This window comes from Zootoca vivipara, chromosome 5 (assembly GCF_965207765.1).
Source record: "Zootoca vivipara chromosome 5, rZooViv2.hap1.1, whole genome shotgun sequence".
In the NCBI taxonomy this organism is placed as follows: Eukaryota; Metazoa; Chordata; class Lepidosauria; order Squamata; family Lacertidae; genus Zootoca; species Zootoca vivipara.
In genome coordinates this window covers 58,101,209-58,118,711 of record NC_142588.1, presented here as the reverse complement: position 1 = coordinate 58,118,711, position 17,503 = coordinate 58,101,209, and the positions used below count along the sequence as shown (strand labels likewise).

The window sequence follows — 17,503 nt, the reverse complement described above, 5'->3', positions numbered from 1 at the left end:
ACTGTAAGAAGAGCTTAAAGAAAAGCATTTATCATTATAAGAAAAGTAAAGCAATATATATTTGTTCTTGTTTTCTTTCACCTGTGCATCTTATGACGTAAATTGCATAAGGTCTGAATTCTATTTCAGGTGCCCTTCACAATGACTGTTACATACTTGCATACTTATTTGCTTGCAGTGAGACCAAACTTTGAGGATGCTGGAACCGTAGCAGCAGGAAGGAAGCATGAATTTATACGCTCTGAGAGCGAGAACTGGCGCATCTTCAGGGAAGAGCAAAATGGAGAAGATGATGATGGAGGTTGGCGGCTGGCTGGTTCGCGAAGGGATGGTGAGAGATGGCGCCCTCATAGTCCAGGTGAGAGGAGATATGGAAAATTGCAGCACAGACTGGTCAGAGGCAGCAAGCCAGCAATGTCTGGAAGGAAAACTTCCTAAAACAATATTTGAAAGGCTTGTTCTATGATGGCAAAATCGTTTTTAGTTTTTAAAATGGATTGTTTTGTTTAACCCGCTATTTCCAGAACGTCTAGACAAAAGCAGCTCTTCTTACCTGCTCTGATTTCTTTTCCACCAAACGTAGCTTCCTTTAGTGATCACTCTGAATCATGAGGCTGAAGTTCTGTCATATGCTTCCAGCTACTTGTATAGAAGTGGAAAAACTGTTTGTCATGGAGAATACAGCATTGTGTGTCTTCCTGACGTCAGACATAACTGATAAATGCACAATAAAGCAGCAGTGTGTCTAACTTCAACAGAATTGAAACAGCTGAACCAGCACCACATGATCAGATGTGAAGGTTTTACTTAGGGACAAGTACTTGCAGTTCATTTAATATTTTCTTGTTTAGCATATGAAGAACAACAATCTAATAAAAAAAATTGTTCTCAATAAGTCCATCTGTCTTTTGACAGAAGTCCTGAGGCTGAAATATCATTGGGTAATTTCTGCTACTTTAAAGGAAGTGTAGAGAAACACCCCATTGTGTAGAATACTGAGGGTTTTTCTGTAGTTGCTCTTTAATTTAGATATAACTGTTTAGGATAACGCTTATTCATTGTCAATTTTTCATTTGCTGCATTTCCAAGTAAATTATTTAAAAATGTTTGATTTGATATAGAATCAGTAATTAAAATCTTGGCTCCAAGGAACAGCAAAATTCACTTTATTTCGGGGGCAGATCTATTATACCACACATTTAAGGCACATCTGACACACATTTAAAGCACATGACTTCCCCAGAGAATCCTAGGAAATGTAGTTGTCCCTTCACAGAGCTATGATTCTCAGGACATTTAACAAAGTACAATTCCAGGATTCTTTTGGGGATGTCATGAGCTTTAAATGTCTGTTGTACTTTATAACGTGGCTCTGCCCTTAGAAACCTGTATCTTGTGTTTAATAAGAATTATGTACCATGGTTAGGATCTAACTTGAGTACTGTATTCTGTACCATTGTGTTTAAATCTGCTACTTCCCATCCATGCTTTGCAGGCTCAGTAAGCAGTTTTTAAAGGGGAAACTTACTTGTTTGTTCATTATATTTATATCCTTCTTTTTCTCCAGTGATCTCAAAGCAACATACAAGGCTTTCCCCTCCCCATTTTAGCTGCATAACCCTTTTAGGTGGGTTAGCCTAAAAGATGGAGGCTTGTTCTTGTCATCCAGTAAACTTCATGGCAGAGCAGGGATTTAAACCTGGGCCTTTCTGCTCCCAGTCTACATTTTCACCACTTTATCAGACTAGAACTATTGTAATGTAATATCACATGGGAATAGGAATAGCTAATGTGTATATGATATTAAAGCGCATTGTCTCTCAGTTTGGAAGGGGAGGCACTGTTACCTCAAATTTTAAAACTCAGACAAGATCCAGCTTTTCTAGATACAATGCCATGACACAAAATACCAAATAACATCTGTGTTTAAGACCTTACATGCCCCAAACAGGAAAGCATCTGTTAATGTAGAAAATGTAGCTAAGTCTTTATTAGCTATACAGAACTCTTCATGAGACACAGTTAAAAGGTATAATCACTACAAGAGAAAAATGAGCTACTGTCACTGTATATTTTAGTCACTACAAGTAGAAAATACCCTTATCAGTAAGCACTTCAAATTTATGTAATGGAATATTCTCGATCAGTGATGTGTTGTTGCAGTAGTTTCAGGTGGAATCCATTATTGCATGAGCAGACTTTCACATACAACAGGACTTATATTTCTCTCCTTCCCCCCCAAATCTGCTTGAAAGGCCTCCCAATCTCAAGATCAGGCACCCCCAAACTGCGGCCCTCCAGATGTTTTGGCCTACAACACCCATGATCCTTAGCTAAGAGGACCAGTGGTCAGGGATGATGGGAATTGTAGTCCAAAACATCTGGAGGGCCGAAGTTTGGCGATGCCTGCTCAAGAGGCTTCCCAAACTTCTGATTTTGGAGAGCATATGGAGGACTGTTTGGGGTTAGTGGGGAGAGGAAAGTGAAGCCACACAAAATAATATTGGGCTACAACCCTCAGTTCCTTGCTGTTTGGTCAAAATATTGTTCTTTCTCTGTGTGTACAGAGAGAGGGGGGCTTTAATTAATTAATTAAACAGCTTTTACTCCGCTGTGCAGCCCAAAAGACTCCCAGAGCAGCTCACAAAGTATGTAAAACAGTCCCTGCCCTCAGATTTGCAATCTGAAAGGCATGACACACAAGAAAAAAGGGATGCAGAGAGGAAGAGAAGAAAGCAGTCTCAGACACCAGTTCTTAAAGGTCACAGTTCTTTCAATTATTGCTGGGATGGAAGCAGTACAGTTAGGCTGATAGAATGGCTGCTGTTAGATGACAGCGGAGGGAGAGTCAAAGGCAGCTGGCCTCTCAGCAGAGGTAAAAGAGCAACCCTACTTCTCTCCTCTCCTTTTGTTCTGCAGGCTTGCTCAGCTACATCCAAGAGTTTTGATTCCAATAGCCATTTCTATCGGGATGACAAATAGTGTCCTGTATCTAGTATAACTAAGTTAGGCAAAATAAGTGGCTTATGCCAAGCCACATTTGAAGGTCACCACGTTTCAAGCCCCAGAATTGCTCACACCAACTTGCTTGGAAATTCTTCACCTCTCCCAGGTTGTAGAAAGGTGCATCAACACCTGCTGGTGCCTGCCTGCCTCATTCTCATGCAGGCTTGGGCACAGTTGCACAGCCATTAGAAACAAAGCTTAGAAACAAGCTTGTTGGCTACAAATCCTTTCACAGAATTATAGTGCTAGCAGGCCACTTCACCATAGTGACATCCAAAACAAGGGCAGATTAAATAAATAGAATTTATTACCTCAGATTACAAACTACACTCCAAACTCCAGAAAGGAGGATTGTCAGCTAGCAGACAGAGGGTGAAGGCAAGCAGTTTTGAAGATGCTTTGGGACTGATGGAGTTAGTAGAATAGATGCTGCCTGTGATCTCAAAGAGAAGCATAAAAATATGGTAATCCCCATAAAGTAGTATTTATCTGGATTCATAGAACCGCATAGAATGGTCTTACTAGCAAAGGCTGCCCCCCTGTGGCTGAAGAGATTGTGAGGCTGCTATTCAGAAAGTAAAACTGCCCTGGGATTAGCTCATAGTTTAATTGTTTTAGTTCTTTTAAGACCACTTGCATGGAGTTGGGCTGTAGTCCTTTACATTAATAATATAGCTCAAAGAGACAGTGGTATAAAGGGGAAACAGTGATAATATATTTATAAAATGCGTGTTTCAAGGTGGACCATAAACTGTAGTGGCGTTCTGAAGTGCTGTCACTTTGTCCTCTCTTTTCCCTATCCTCTTTTCCTCTATCCCTTTCTCCTTCCAAACAAGTTCTTGCCCTATGGGACTCTTTTGTAAAGTTACTTTCCCGCCCCCTTAGACGGCCCTCGTTCTGCAGGCTGGAGAGAACAGATGGAGCGGCGGCGAAGGTTTGAATTTGACTTCCGAGACCGGGATGATGAGCGGGGTTATCGAAGAGTGCGATGTGGCAGTGGCAGTATGGATGATGATAGGGATAGCCTTCCTGAATGGTGCTTAGAAGATGCAGAAGAAGAAATGGGGACTTTTGACTCATCTGGGGCATTCCTCTCCTTAAAAGTGAGAAACTTTTTGTGAACCTGTCATAATAATAACAACTGTATTATTTATAACCAGTAGTATAAAGTTTGTTGTTTGCATGTGTGTTTTCCTTAGAAGGTTCAAAAGGAGCCAATTCCTGAGGAACAGGAAATGGATTTCCGTCCTGTAGAGGAAGGGGAAGACAGGTCTGATTCAGAAGGAAGTCACAATGAAGAAGCCAAAGAAGTAGATAAGACACACGGAAGGGAAAGTGTTAAGACGGAGCATACAGCAGCAGCAGGTAAGAAGGATTTCTCAAGTCTATCCTTTAAGTTTTGCTTCCACCTTTCAGCTCAGTTAAATAAAATTACCAATCATTTCAGAAGTAACAGAAGAAACAGTCAAAGAATCTTCACCATCCACCAGGTCAGGTACTCCACCAAAATCCCAGTCACAGGAGCCATTACCTACAAGCCTGCTTGAAAGAAGGGAAGACTGTGTTCCAGAAGTAATAGAAAAAAGAGAAGATAAAGAAAACCAAATGGAGGATATCCCATCAGCCAAAGTGCCCAACAGAGAAGGTAATAATATTTCAGGTTTGGCATAATGTATATGCAAAGTTTGCAAAATAAAATAAAAGACTGTAGTGACAAAGCAAGTGGAAAGGATGAACTGATAATTCATACATTGTTTAAGCATTGTTGAAAGCACGCCAGCTTGCTTATTGTCTGATTATACATTTTATCACATAATAACACAGTTCTGGTAGAAAGAAGGGCCTTTAAAGGAATTTATATGTCCATTCTTCCCCACCCCCAGATCCAATTTCTGCTGTCCAGCCTTTACCGCAGATGTCTCCAGAAGCAGCTTCCCTTGTTCATCTTCCTCCTCCAGAGTCAAATTCAATTCCTGCCTTAAGGCCTGTTCAGACATCAGTCACAGCTGCTCCAGGGATGGGTAATATTCCTACTGACCCTGATGACGAAGAGGGCCTCAAACATTTAGAACAGGTAGAGCATCTTCGTGAATTCTGGTTTGTTTGTTTTTTGTTGTTGTGCTTCAAAGGCTGGAAGGAAACACCACTCTTTTGTATACATATATTGTAAATGCAGCTACCTGATTCAGGTGAGTGCGGGAGAAAGCTTTGGGATTTAGACCAGTTGCCTTTACAAGTCAGCAATGCTTATGCACCCAAGATGGAGATAGGAGATAGGAGTTCAAGATGCAACCTAGAGCTAATATACCTAGTCAACTATAGACTAGCACACCCCTCACATAGACCGACTGTTGGCAACTGCAGAGGAAAACTAGTTTTGAGCAGGACTGGTAACTAATTGCTTTTACAATGTTTTCTTGCAACTGATCATGAAAATGGGCAAAACTATATTGATGTACTAATGGGCAAAAATGAAACATATTTTGCAGTTTGACAATACTTCAGATAATCAACTTAATTTTCATTAAAACAGTTTCAACCTGTGTGTTCCTGCCATCTCTTCCTCAAACAAAAATGGAAAATTAATATTAAAGAAGGGCAATTCCTGTTTTCCAAAATTAAGTTGAATCTATCTTATATATTTGTCTGGTATGCAACTCCAGTAGGTTAACTTTGTGAGTACTAAGTGAATCAAGTTGAAAAATGGATCCCCCCCAGACATTAATATAAATAGATAATCACCTGACTTCATTCATGAGCATTGTGACAGAATGCATGTACACAGTAGAGAATATGAGAGTCACCTCATGCTGCTGATACTCAAGTACAAAATATACACACACTGTATTCCCCCCCTCAAAATACACATGAACAGAGGGCCAATCATTTTCCATGTCAGTCACATGTGTTTTAAGGGTAAAGCATTGATATTTACACATGAACATCTTCAGAGCCCTGCTGATTTTATATAGGAGCCCCTCAGTGTCAAATTTGGCAAATAAAATTGAGTGAAAATGCAGACTGAAAAAGACTCTGAACATAGATTCTGAAGATGACTCCAGAAACAATTCTTCGTTTTCCAGTAGTTTGAATGTTGCTTAAACATGTTGCAAGAAACTTGAATTTCTAAAGACCAATAATTTCTTGTAAAATTCCAACCACGATGTATACAGCCATAATCATTACCATTTTTACAGTTAATCTATTAACCACCATCTCAAGGTGATTTACACGTAAAATAATGAAAAGCAATTAAACACAAAAGCAACAGACATTTCAAACAAGACTAAAGCCCTAACAAGCAGACACTTGTGATAAAGACTCATTTATCCATCTGGGAAAGCCTGTTGGAACAAAAACGTCCTCGGCTGTTTCCGGAAGCTGACCATTCTTGCTGCTTACCAGATAATAAGACTTGCTTCCCGGCAAGCAGTTCTGCCAAGCTTTATTATCTTTTTGCATAATTATTTAAACTTATTTTTTTCATTCCTTTGTATCTGAGTCCACCAACCATGATGGTATTCTTCATAAGGCTTTCTGCTGAATTTCACCTTATTCCATTGACTGTGTGTAACGTGGCAGTAGTAACCTCAGTCATTCTTAATGCCCCCCCCCTTCCTCTTACTGCAGCAAGCAGAAAAAATGGTGGCATATTTGCAGGACAGTGCCCTGGATGATGAAAGGCTAGCAGCCAAACTTCAGGAGCAGAGAGTAAAGGGTACTTCAGTACCATTACTCCACGAGGCCATGCAAAAGTGGTTCTACAAAGATCCACAGGGAGAAATTCAGGGTAAGCTTTCATCCTTACTGCTTTTTATTTTTATTTCACTGGAATGTTGTTGTTTTTTAGTTATATGTGCACTAAACATGGTGAGACATAAACAAAAGAGAAAAAGAAACAGCACCCATGTAGAAGGCAAAGTAAAGTGGGGAGGGGGGAATCCATGTATACTGTATACTTTACAAAGTTGTTATTGCACTCCAACAGATCTTAACCTATTACTGTACAGTATTTGTAAGAATGGATTCCAAATATCATTGAATCTGTCCATGGGAAGTCTGCGTTTATATGCAAGTTGTTCATATGTTGCGAGTTTGTATAAGTCTTCCATCCAATCGTAGAAGGGAGCCGCATTTTCATTTTTCTAATTCATCAGTCTTAATCTTTTTGCTGTGGTAAAGGCACAGAGAATCCACTCATATTGTCCCTTTGTAAGGTTCTATGTGCTGGGTATATTAATTCAAGAGGATATTTTGCTCTTTGAATGTAAGGTTGTTCCATACAGTTCTGTTGATAGTTTCAGTTACCTTCTGCCAAAAATCTTTCAGTATATGACAATGAAAAAACATGTTTTAGAGAAGCATTATCCCTGTTGCATCTGCAACAGTTAGATACCTTAGATAGCCTTTTTTTAAACAAACGTAATGGGGTCCAGTATATTCTAAATATTATTTTTTTGTTGTATGACCCTCAGTTTAAGGTCCAGAGACACCCCTGTAATAGCACTTAACACAAATTCCCACTGTGGGGTCAAAGTTGAGATCTCCAATTATTTTTTCCATTCCTCCCTCAGTACCTGTATATCAAATTGGTTTGCTAGTGACATAGATTTTTATATATATGTCGATGGCTGGGTTTTTTGTTGTGTAAGAATTAAACAGTTGCTTCAATATCTCTGGGGTCTCTCTGGCTGTAAAAGCTGCTGGTCCGTAGATGGTGGTTAGCAAGTGTTTTATCTGGAGATCTTGCCATTGAGCATTTGTAGGTAATCTGTATTTGTCTCTTAAGACAGAATATGTATAAAATTCATCCTCTTCGTTTATCAGCTGTTCTAACGTTAATATACCCAAATTCATCCACCTCTTCCATACAACTATTTCGTTCCCGATTTTTAAAGACAGGTTTCCCCACAAAGTCATTTGTTGTTGGAGAAAAGGTCAGATTTATATTTTCTGGACATGTGGTGCCATATCGTTTGAACTGATGTTATTGTTTCAATAGCATCTTGATTATTAATGTATTTAGACTCAAGTGCTGCCCATCTTTCTAAAGGTGCTACATAGGAATATTCCAAAGTAGCCCAATTTGGACAGTTGTTTTCAGTTATGGGTCTCCAGAATTGTGTACCTGACAGTAACTATACTTGGTGATACAATTCTAAGTCAGGGATCCCAAATCATCCTCCTTTTATTGGTATTTGCATTTTTTACATAGATATTATTGGAACTGAAGAGCCCCAAAGGCATTTTCTAAACAAAGATTTAAATTTTGTGAAAGTATTTGCTCAGTATGTGAATTGGAATTCCCCTTAAGATATAAACTAGTCTAGGTATTATGTTCATTCTTCCCCACTGGAATATTAAGGGAAATTACAATACACTGCCTATGTACTTAGGGTGGCATCAGGAAATGTCTAGCTCTATAAGTAAGATCAAGACACATACGCCACATACTTAGAGTAGTCCCCCAGATACCAGGCTCTATATGGGCTGTGACTGTTGGGTGCAACACTCAGTAGAGGTTTCACTCTTGGCTTCATGGATTTCAACCCTTGATGATTTTGCAGGTCCGTTCAGTAACCAAGAGATGACAGAGTGGTTCCAGGCTGGGTATTTCACAATGTCACTGTTGGTGAAAAGAGCATGTGATGAGAGCTTCCAGCCACTTGGAGACATCATGAAAATGTGGGGCAGGGTTCCTTTCACGCCAGGTCCAGCACCATCTCTGCATTTGGTAAGTATGACAATGTGTAAAACAGTTAACTTTAAATTAGAAAATTAAGACATGCCAGTTTTAGGGGTTCGTGTGCTACCAGGCACAGAGCAGCAATGACCTTTAGAGAGACTGCTTGTATGTTGAACATATACTCTGAGCCGCAATAGAACGGGCTTTCCATACAGGAAGGGAAAAGTGCTTACTGTACCTAGCAGTGAAATAGCAAAAGCTATTATTGCTACTAGTTCACTTACCTAAAAGCCTTTGAATGCTGCTTCAGTTGGTTCTGGCTGAACTGCTTTCTATGCACAGCAAATTGCAGAAGGAAATTAAGCCACTATCAGTAAAAGGTAGCTCCTACTGAGGCCCCTGACACTTACTCCTTTTTTCAAGCATGTTACTAGTTGTGGTCCTCCTGACTCCAGCCTTGTTGGTGTATTCCAAAGGTAAACCTGAAACGATCTTTGAATCAGATTTGTCCTTGAACCAATTCTGCTTAGCAGCGAGAATTCTCCCCAGCAACAGGTGTCTTTATCTAGGCATGTCTGGGGGAAGAGAGATTCAGTGTCTGCCTTTATCTATAAGAGTCTCTGAACCTGTGTCTCTAGCTGGATCACTGCAGGGAGCAGAGAGGATTGAAATCTCTGTATATTGTTCTGTTTTATTTATGTAGACCAGTAGTGATATAAAGTTATGCAACTTGTAATATAAATAAATACTTTGGAGAAGAACTGAATGGGTGAGGTGTTTATTCCTTCACGGGCATTCACCGATAGAAAGCTGGACTGCTGCTGCTGTGAAGACACAGGAAGACTTTCTGGGTAACTCTACTGTGAGACAGTAAAAGGAACCCCAAAGGATTGGAGCTCACACACTAACAAGCCTGCCTTGCTTCTGCCGCTGTGGCTTGATTTAGCATGTGGCACAGGGCTACTCCCTCGTTCTTCATATCTGGGAGAGGTGAAGTAGGAAAGCATAGGGCCTTCCTCGAGGTAGATGAGCATGTATCTTATGCACTGGGGATATTTGCTCCAGTTTCCTTTGTCAAGGAATGTTCCCTAGACACAGTTTAACTATATACACCCCTTTAATTTCCACTTCACACAATCCTTTATACTTTTTAACTAAACACAGTAATCTGTAAAAATGTTGTTCCATTTAATAACTTTTTATATAAAAAGTATTTCATAATCATAATGTGTAGGTCACTGTAATCATAGTTGTGCATATGCTCATGAATCCTAACATTTGGTGCAAGTTCAGCTATCGATTTGTTTACAACCACAGGGAGAGTTGGACCAGGAACGACTGACTAGACAACAGGAATTCACAGCCATGTACCAAATGCAGCACCTCCAGTACCAGCAATTTTTGTTACAGTAAGTTTACATCAGGGGTGGCTAACCTTTGGCCCTCCAGATGTTGGACTATAATTCCCTTCATCCCTGATCATTGCACATGCCGACTGGGGTTGATGGGAGTTGGAACAGCATCTGGAGCACCACAGGTTAGCATCCCCTGGTCTACACAAATATCTGTCAATGGCCATGTTGCTTTGTTTTAATGATCTAGAGCAGGGTAGTCCAATTTTTCATACTAAGTGGACTGCAAGACATCCCTGTACATGGCAGCTCTTCCTTCTCACTTCCCAGCCACATACCTCCCCCTGAGTGGTGAGAGGAGGAGGAGGAACAGCCACTGCTGCCACCACCCACTCCATCCAAAGTCCTCTGTCCCTGCTGATGGCATATGCCCCTATCACCTAGCAGAAGGAGGACCCATTATGAGACAACTTAAACTACCCAGTGGCAATTCCATCAGCTCACTTATTGTTGCTGCTCCTTATCTCCAGCAGTCAGTCTGCTTACCTAGAGTCTCCCTCTGGGTGACAAGAGGAGTAAGTAGGCTCACAAAATTTCTCCTAGATAGTTTGGTTTGTCTTGCACCATCCTGCTAGTATAGGGCACATGCTGCCCGTGATGGTCAGGACAGGGAGTGAGCAAGAAAGTGTGAGAAACAGTGGGAAAGTGGTGGCTATGACAAAGACAAGCTTTGGCAGATAGTGGCAGCTCTTGATTCAAGTTGTTCTTTGTCACAGTTACGCAACATCAGTCATTGCTTTCTGGTTCTGTGGACAGCAGTAGGTCTACTGCAAGTATGTGGGGTAGGAATTGAGAATATAGGGTCTCTCTTGGGGGGGGGAGGTAGGTCAGGGCTAGCCAGCATGGTGCTGCCCAGATGTTGTGGATTACCATTTTCATCCCTGGCCATTGGCCATGCTGGCCGGGCTGGTGGGAGTTGTGGTCCACAATATCTGGGGTAGAGGGCTTCCATTTTGGTGTTCCTCTGTTAACAGCCTATTTGGTTTCTATTCTGGGCACAGAGAAGGGATGGAGCACTTTATTCCTCTTCCTCCAGCCCATTCACTTGCCTGCCTGCAACTCCTGGTTGCTTTTGGCTGCCAGCCTAGTGCTTAAATAAAAGGCTTGTAACCTGAGTTCTCTTCTGCTGGCAGGAGTTTTTCATGAGCAGACCTGCTCATGGGATGCTCCTGCCAGTGGAAGGGAGAAAGTGATGTTCACTTATTTCTCTTTCCCCCTCCATTCCCATGTGTCCCCTGGAGGGCTTGTATGGTAGAGAGAGTTGGCTCGAATAAACTCCTTTTCCACCATCATGATCCTCCGTTCATTTAAAACCTTCCATGGAAAGGAGGAACCCTATATATATGACAAAGGAATAGTTAGAATCCAATCTATAATTTAGGTAAATATTGTGTGTCGCTGTTTTGAATAGCCACTTCAAATGGCATTTTTTAAATTTCTTATTTTTTGGTGGATGGGTGCTGGTTTGCACTGATGTGTTTAAATGTCAGTTGTTGTATGAACTAGCAGCTCTTTTCTCTTCTGGGTTTTTATAGTCATTCTTTAACTAAGTAGAGTGAACTTTTCCCCATTCTCTTTTCCAGACAACAGTATGCCCAGGTAATGGCACAGCAGCAAAAAGCAGCTCTCTCATCACAGCAGCAGCAGCAGCTGGCTCTCCTTCTGCAACAGTTCCAGGCACTTAAAATGAGGTAAGAATGCTGGTTTCAGGGCCATTTCACACATTATGCAGAAGTTAATCCAGTACATTGAAAGTAAACTTCAGGCCACCATGGATGGTTTCCTGAGAACATGTCTTTGGAAATGTTTGCTTGCACATAACTGACATGTGCATACTTCACATTATTAAAAGGGCATGTAATATAACACTGAATATAATGTATAAAGTGGCCCCTATAGAGTGTACTCATGATAGTGGTTACTGAATATATAGCACTCTGTTTATGCCTGTTCAAAATTGCTTCAAGTCAATGTCACTAAAACTGTGAAATATATCTGTTGTCACTTTGTCCATTTATGTTGGTTGTATTTGTTATCATCTCATATTTGTTTTCATTGAAGTCTATTTCACTAATTGACCAGAGCAAAAGTGTTCATTCAAATTCTGGTCAGTATTAAAGAACAGTTTTGTGCATCTCAAGAGTTCTGGATTTTGCTCAGCAGTGTTGGAATTGTCAGGAAGTTATGCCCTAATATTACTTTAATACAATTTCTGAAGAAGAAGGAGAAAAAAGAGAACCATTTTATTTTAAAAGAAAATGAACACACCCCTGTGACCTCTAAGTAGAACTACCTTTTTGATGTAGCATGTTGAATCTTCCTCTTTATATTCCAGAAAAGCTGAACAGAACATGGTGACACCTGTAACAAGGTCTGTGTCAGTGCCAGACACTGGCTCAATTTGGGAGCTTCAGTCAGCAGCCCCACAAGCTACAGGTACAAAACAGTGTTTTGATATTGACTGCATTCAGACACAAAACAAACTACCCTGAAATGATTTCCAAACCAATGTCGCTTACAAACCACAGTTTGTGAATAATTGCCAAACCAGGATCTAAAACTACGGTTGCCTCTTGGATCAAAGCTCATAAACCATGATTTGGGATGCTGCTGTTTTGAGAGGTACAGATACAAGTATAAAGCAGATAAAAGACAAAAGCTGTATCTTAGATGCCCTCAGTGGTAGTCTCTTCATTCTCATTCTTTCTGTAAGCAGCCTCATTCTACCTCCTTAATTTATGCCTAGCTACACATCCTTAGCAGGCTTCCTCCCCCTCCCCCTCCTAAAAAAGGAAAAACGAAAGGTACACAAAAGAGGTCATTTAACAGTCTTACTTATCAAAACATATAGTGCATGTGATATTTTTTAAATTACCAGTGAATTGGTATACAGAATTACTAGCTTCTTGGCTCTGTGGTTTCCTAATTTAAATATTAATTAACCAACAGCCTACATTTCCCCCCTTTTTGCAGTCTGGGAAGGAAGCAGTGTCTGGGATCTCCCAATCGACACTACAGCTCAGGGACCAGCTCTAGAACAGTTACAGCAGCTTGAAAAAGCCAAAACTGCTAAGGTAAGAAACAGTAGAAACCATTCCAGTTGCAGCTTTTCATTTCATTTCATTTGACATGCCTTATACTGATTTAGTGTAATTGGGACACAACTTACTAATTCTTAATTGGGCTTTTTTTAAAAAAACAACAACAACAAGACATTGCAAGGACACGGTTTAGGGAAGACCAATCAAACTGGTAGTTGTAGAAGAGGATGCTGATGAGAGTGATTGTAACTAGTGGGAATAATGTGCTAGTTGAAGAGGTCTTTACTTCTAATGTTACATCTTTAATTCAGCTAGAGCAGGAGAGGAGAGAAGCAGAACTGAGGGCCAAAAGAGAAGAAGAAGAGCGGAAAAGAGAGGAGGAGCTACGGAGGCAACAGGAAGAGCTCATCAGGAGACAAGAAGAAGAAAGAAAAAGAAGAGAAGAGGAGGAGCTCGCACGCAGAAAGCAGGTGACATCTCAAATATATAAATACTATTTCAGTATCTTTAAGAGAACACATTTTCCCAGTTCATGTGAAGGAAGTTATTTTTGTTCCTTCCACCTTTTATGTCCAAAGTGTGTTCAGTTTTTTTAGCTCAATCATACATGTTTATTTTTTGGAAGCTACGCTGAGGATTTATTTGAAGGATGTGCAGAAATCCCCGTAATAAAGAAAATACATAAATAAATAAGAATTTTATTTAGGGCAGGTGGGGTAAGTATGATCAATGTTACGTTCCAGGAGCTCTTCCTCATAGAATCGTAGAGTTGGAACGGACCCAAGGGTCATCTAGTCTAACCCTTGCAATACAGGACATGACACCCCCAAGCCTTACACTCCAGAAAGAGAGCCTGTAAAGCTTCCAAAGGGGCCTCTTGCCATTGCAGCATTCTTCAGCACCATTCCCCTGGCTACTGTCAAGGGCAAGGCTTCTCAGAAGCCTGTTTTTCCCTTGAAGGGACCCTATTACTTCTAAGTAATAGGGTCAGGAGGCAGATTGCCACTTTTTGTGTTAGAAAGAACACTTTTGTGACTTGGGGGAGACACCTGGGAAAAGACTGTTTAAGGACTCTGTCTGTTTATCTTTAGCAACCAAGCATGTGTCTGCTCTAGGTTATGGCCTGTTGAACAGCCTCCAGAGCAAGCACACACATCACCAGCAGCCTCAGTCTTGCCTTCCAGAAAGGCAGAAGTATTATTGGGGTGGGATATTAATTTGGGGAAGGACTAAATTGAATTTGGAGCACCTGGGTGATAATTTCAGGAAACGGGAAATTTGATTTTGGGTAATCTCTGGGTAGGGTATTAATTTGGAGAGCAGAAAGAGAGAGTGAGAAAAGAGGATGCCCCTGCCCACTGCTGACTTGCACCCCCAAAGTGAAGTCAGCCCCTGCCCCTACGCATTCCCAACTGCTGTCATTTCATTTAAAAGACCCCTGGCTTCAGGTCAGAATCAGAGCAGCCAGGTCAGGGGGCCCTTACTATCCAGCATCCCATGAATAGGAATTTAAATGCAGATCCACACTTTTAGCTACTTTCTTTTTATTTCCGTGTGCAGGAAGAAGCCCTAAGGCGGCAGAGGGAACAAGAAATTGCACTAAGACGGCAGCGGGAAGAAGAAGAACGGCAACAACAAGAAGAAGCACTTAGAAGACTGGAAGAGAGGAGAAGAGAAGAGGAAGAAAGACTACAGCGAGAAGAGTTGCTTCGTAAACAGGTGAAAAGAAGGGAAATCTTTTGCAGTTAAGACCTGCAAGAATCAGAGGCTGGTTCACACATGTATGCTCACTTGTTGACTACATCAAGTGATAATGCATAAGTGAATGAGCCATTATTAGATCAAACAGTGCAGAGGGACCTTTCCTTTTGTTTAAGACCATTTATCAGTTTTGAATTGGTAGAGTCTTAAAGTTTTGGATTTCTGAAACAAAGTCACATTAGGAGTGTAACAAGAGCTTTGATGGCTGCTCTGGGGCATTTTCTAAAGCTACCGGTATATTTTATCAGATTGTTGTGTTCTAGCACAGGTTGCATTCTTAGAAGCAAAGGATTCTTTGCAATCCTATGTATCTTGAAACAAACAAAAAGGAAGCATTTTAATCTAGGTTAGTCCATTTTAGAGACTCTGCATATTATTTCTGTTCTGGGAAGGAAGAGGAGGCTGCCAAATGGGCACGTGAAGAAGCAGAGGCAAAGCGTCAGCTAGAAGAAAACCGGCTGCGCATGGAAGAAGAAGCAGCCCGACAGAGGCATGAAGAGGAAGAACGAAAACGTAAAGAGCTGGAACTCCAACGCCAGAAAGAAATTATGAGGCAGAGGCAGCAGCAGCAGGAGGCTTTGCGTCGATTGCAGCAGCAGCAACAGCAGCAGCAACTTGCACAGATGAAGGTACTGATTCTTCGTAATGTTACTCTTTTTCTCATTGCCATAAACCCACTCTCACAGGTTATGCTCACAGCCCAAGCCAGCAGAGAAGCTCTCCGTTAGCTGTGCTAAAATTTACGCAACCTTTGCCAGAACCTGCCTTTTAATGCTCTTGGAATTGGGCACCAGAAGCAGGAGATGGGCAGCTCTAACTTCAGTCTGTGGCATCCCAGTTTGTCCAGTTTATCTCTTTACTGCTCAGTGTACCTCATAGAGTGTATGAGTGTACCTCAAAGATATTACAGTGCTAAGTGATATTTAAGTTGTTGAAATTAATAATAAGTAATAACTAAAACATGAAAGCAGTATAGATATGCAAATCTCTATAATTTACAGAAAATTTAAGATTTCCTTGACACATATAATTCCTACCCCCCGCCCTGCTCAGGGTGTGCATTTCTGTCCATAACTATAGATCTGAGAAAGTACAATGAGAAGCAACTTGCCACCCTACCAAAAATGTATATGGGTGCACGTATCCTGAGTAATGCTTCATTTTTAAGCTAAACCCTTCCAGAGTGCTACCTGGAACTATCCTTCACCAAGGATAGCCTGACTACTGTAATCCATGTTGCATTCTTGAGGCTGGATTACTGCAATGCTCTCTATGTGGGACTGCCCTTGGTCGTGCTCCAGAAGCTTCAGCTGGTATAGAATGCAGTGGCCAGTCTGTTAGCGGGGGCACATAGCCCACAACATGTGACACCATTGTTAAAACATCTGCATTAGCTGCCCATCTACTACTGAGCCAGGTTTAAGGTCCTTTTCTTAATTTACAAGCCCCAAACAACTTAGGTCCAGGGTACCTTAGCAACTGCCTGAACTTTTATATATCAGCTCAGTCACTGAGACCATTAGCAGGAGTGTTGCTGGTTGTCCACTGAATTGAAGACAGCTATCAGTGACTTGACATCATAATGGCACCAGATGATTTAAAGGTGGGTGCCCCTTGTCCCGCTGCCAGAGTTGACCAGCAGGGGTGGGGAAAATAATGTTCTGGTTCATTGGGTAAAAAGGTTCTCCACTCCTGATTTAGAGCATAAAACTAGGAGTAGAGAAACCTGGATTCAAATCAACACTGTCATGAAACTCACTGGATAAACTTGGGCCAGTCTAATCTGCTTCACCAGGTAGGTGTGAAGATAAAATGAAGTCAGTACCATGTACACAGGTCTTGGGAGTATGAGCCGTATAAAAATGGAGGATGAAGTTGTTGGTTTTGAATGGCATGGGTCTCTGCATCAGACTTTTTAAAATGCATTTTTCATTGTTTCTCCATGCTACTACTGTCTTCTTCCCTCAGCTGTTTTGTTTGCTTCATTTCTTTTCCTTTAAATAATTTCCATTTCATTCACAGCACAGTCAGGTGCTTGAATCTAACTATTATATTGCTGTAGAAATTATGACTATTGTTGGTACTATAAAGATTAATTGGAGGTTGGGTACACACCTGGCAGGAAAAGGTTGCAGTTCTACAGTACAAGGAGACAAAATAAAGATTATGTCATATTAGCAGTGTTTGTGGCAGACAATAACAACTGTTCTCATGCTTTTGAGTGGCTGATTCAGCATATATCCTGATGTATTCACTCTTTCCATTAAGAAAAATTAAGTGTGTTTCTTGGATGTCTTTCCTCCCAGCTCCCTTCTTCTTCAACATGGGGTCAGCAATCAAATTCTAGGGCGTGTCAGTCCCAAACAACGTTATCATTAGCAGAAATCCAGAAGCTTGAAGAAGAGAGAGAGCGGCAGCTTCGAGAAGAGGTAAAATTCATAGTTTGGAAAAGAGGCTTTAGGTTGCTGCTGAAATAGAATAGTCAAATTTCCTTGCCATAACACCATTATGAAAGACATATTCTTTCACCCATTGTGAAAGACATATTCATCTGGTGACCTCCCACCACTTTCTGCCTTCAGAAAGCCCGTGGCTTG

The 17,503-nt window shown here is 41.0% G+C and overlaps 1 protein-coding gene across 2 annotated transcripts in view; it reads left to right on the top strand.

Annotated features, from left to right (window-relative positions):
* Positions 1–17,503, top strand: part of GIGYF2 (GRB10 interacting GYF protein 2) — a 68,778-nt gene that overhangs the window by 43,915 nt on the left and 7,360 nt on the right. For both annotated transcript variants that reach the window (XM_060274654.2, XM_035133107.3), the window contains 15 exons: positions 179–358; positions 3,892–4,109; positions 4,206–4,371; positions 4,454–4,651; positions 4,890–5,080; positions 6,637–6,796; positions 8,574–8,740; positions 10,010–10,101; positions 11,688–11,795; positions 12,440–12,540; positions 13,078–13,178; positions 13,457–13,615; positions 14,706–14,864; positions 15,299–15,535; positions 17,213–17,335. In XM_060274654.2, coding sequence (XP_060130637.2) covers positions 179–358; positions 3,892–4,109; positions 4,206–4,371; positions 4,454–4,651; positions 4,890–5,080; positions 6,637–6,796; positions 8,574–8,740; positions 10,010–10,101; positions 11,688–11,795; positions 12,440–12,540; positions 13,078–13,178; positions 13,457–13,615; positions 14,706–14,864; positions 15,299–15,535; positions 17,213–17,335 — 2,360 coding nt within the window. The remainder of the gene's footprint in view (positions 1–178; positions 359–3,891; positions 4,110–4,205; positions 4,372–4,453; positions 4,652–4,889; positions 5,081–6,636; positions 6,797–8,573; positions 8,741–10,009; positions 10,102–11,687; positions 11,796–12,439; positions 12,541–13,077; positions 13,179–13,456; positions 13,616–14,705; positions 14,865–15,298; positions 15,536–17,212; positions 17,336–17,503) is intronic.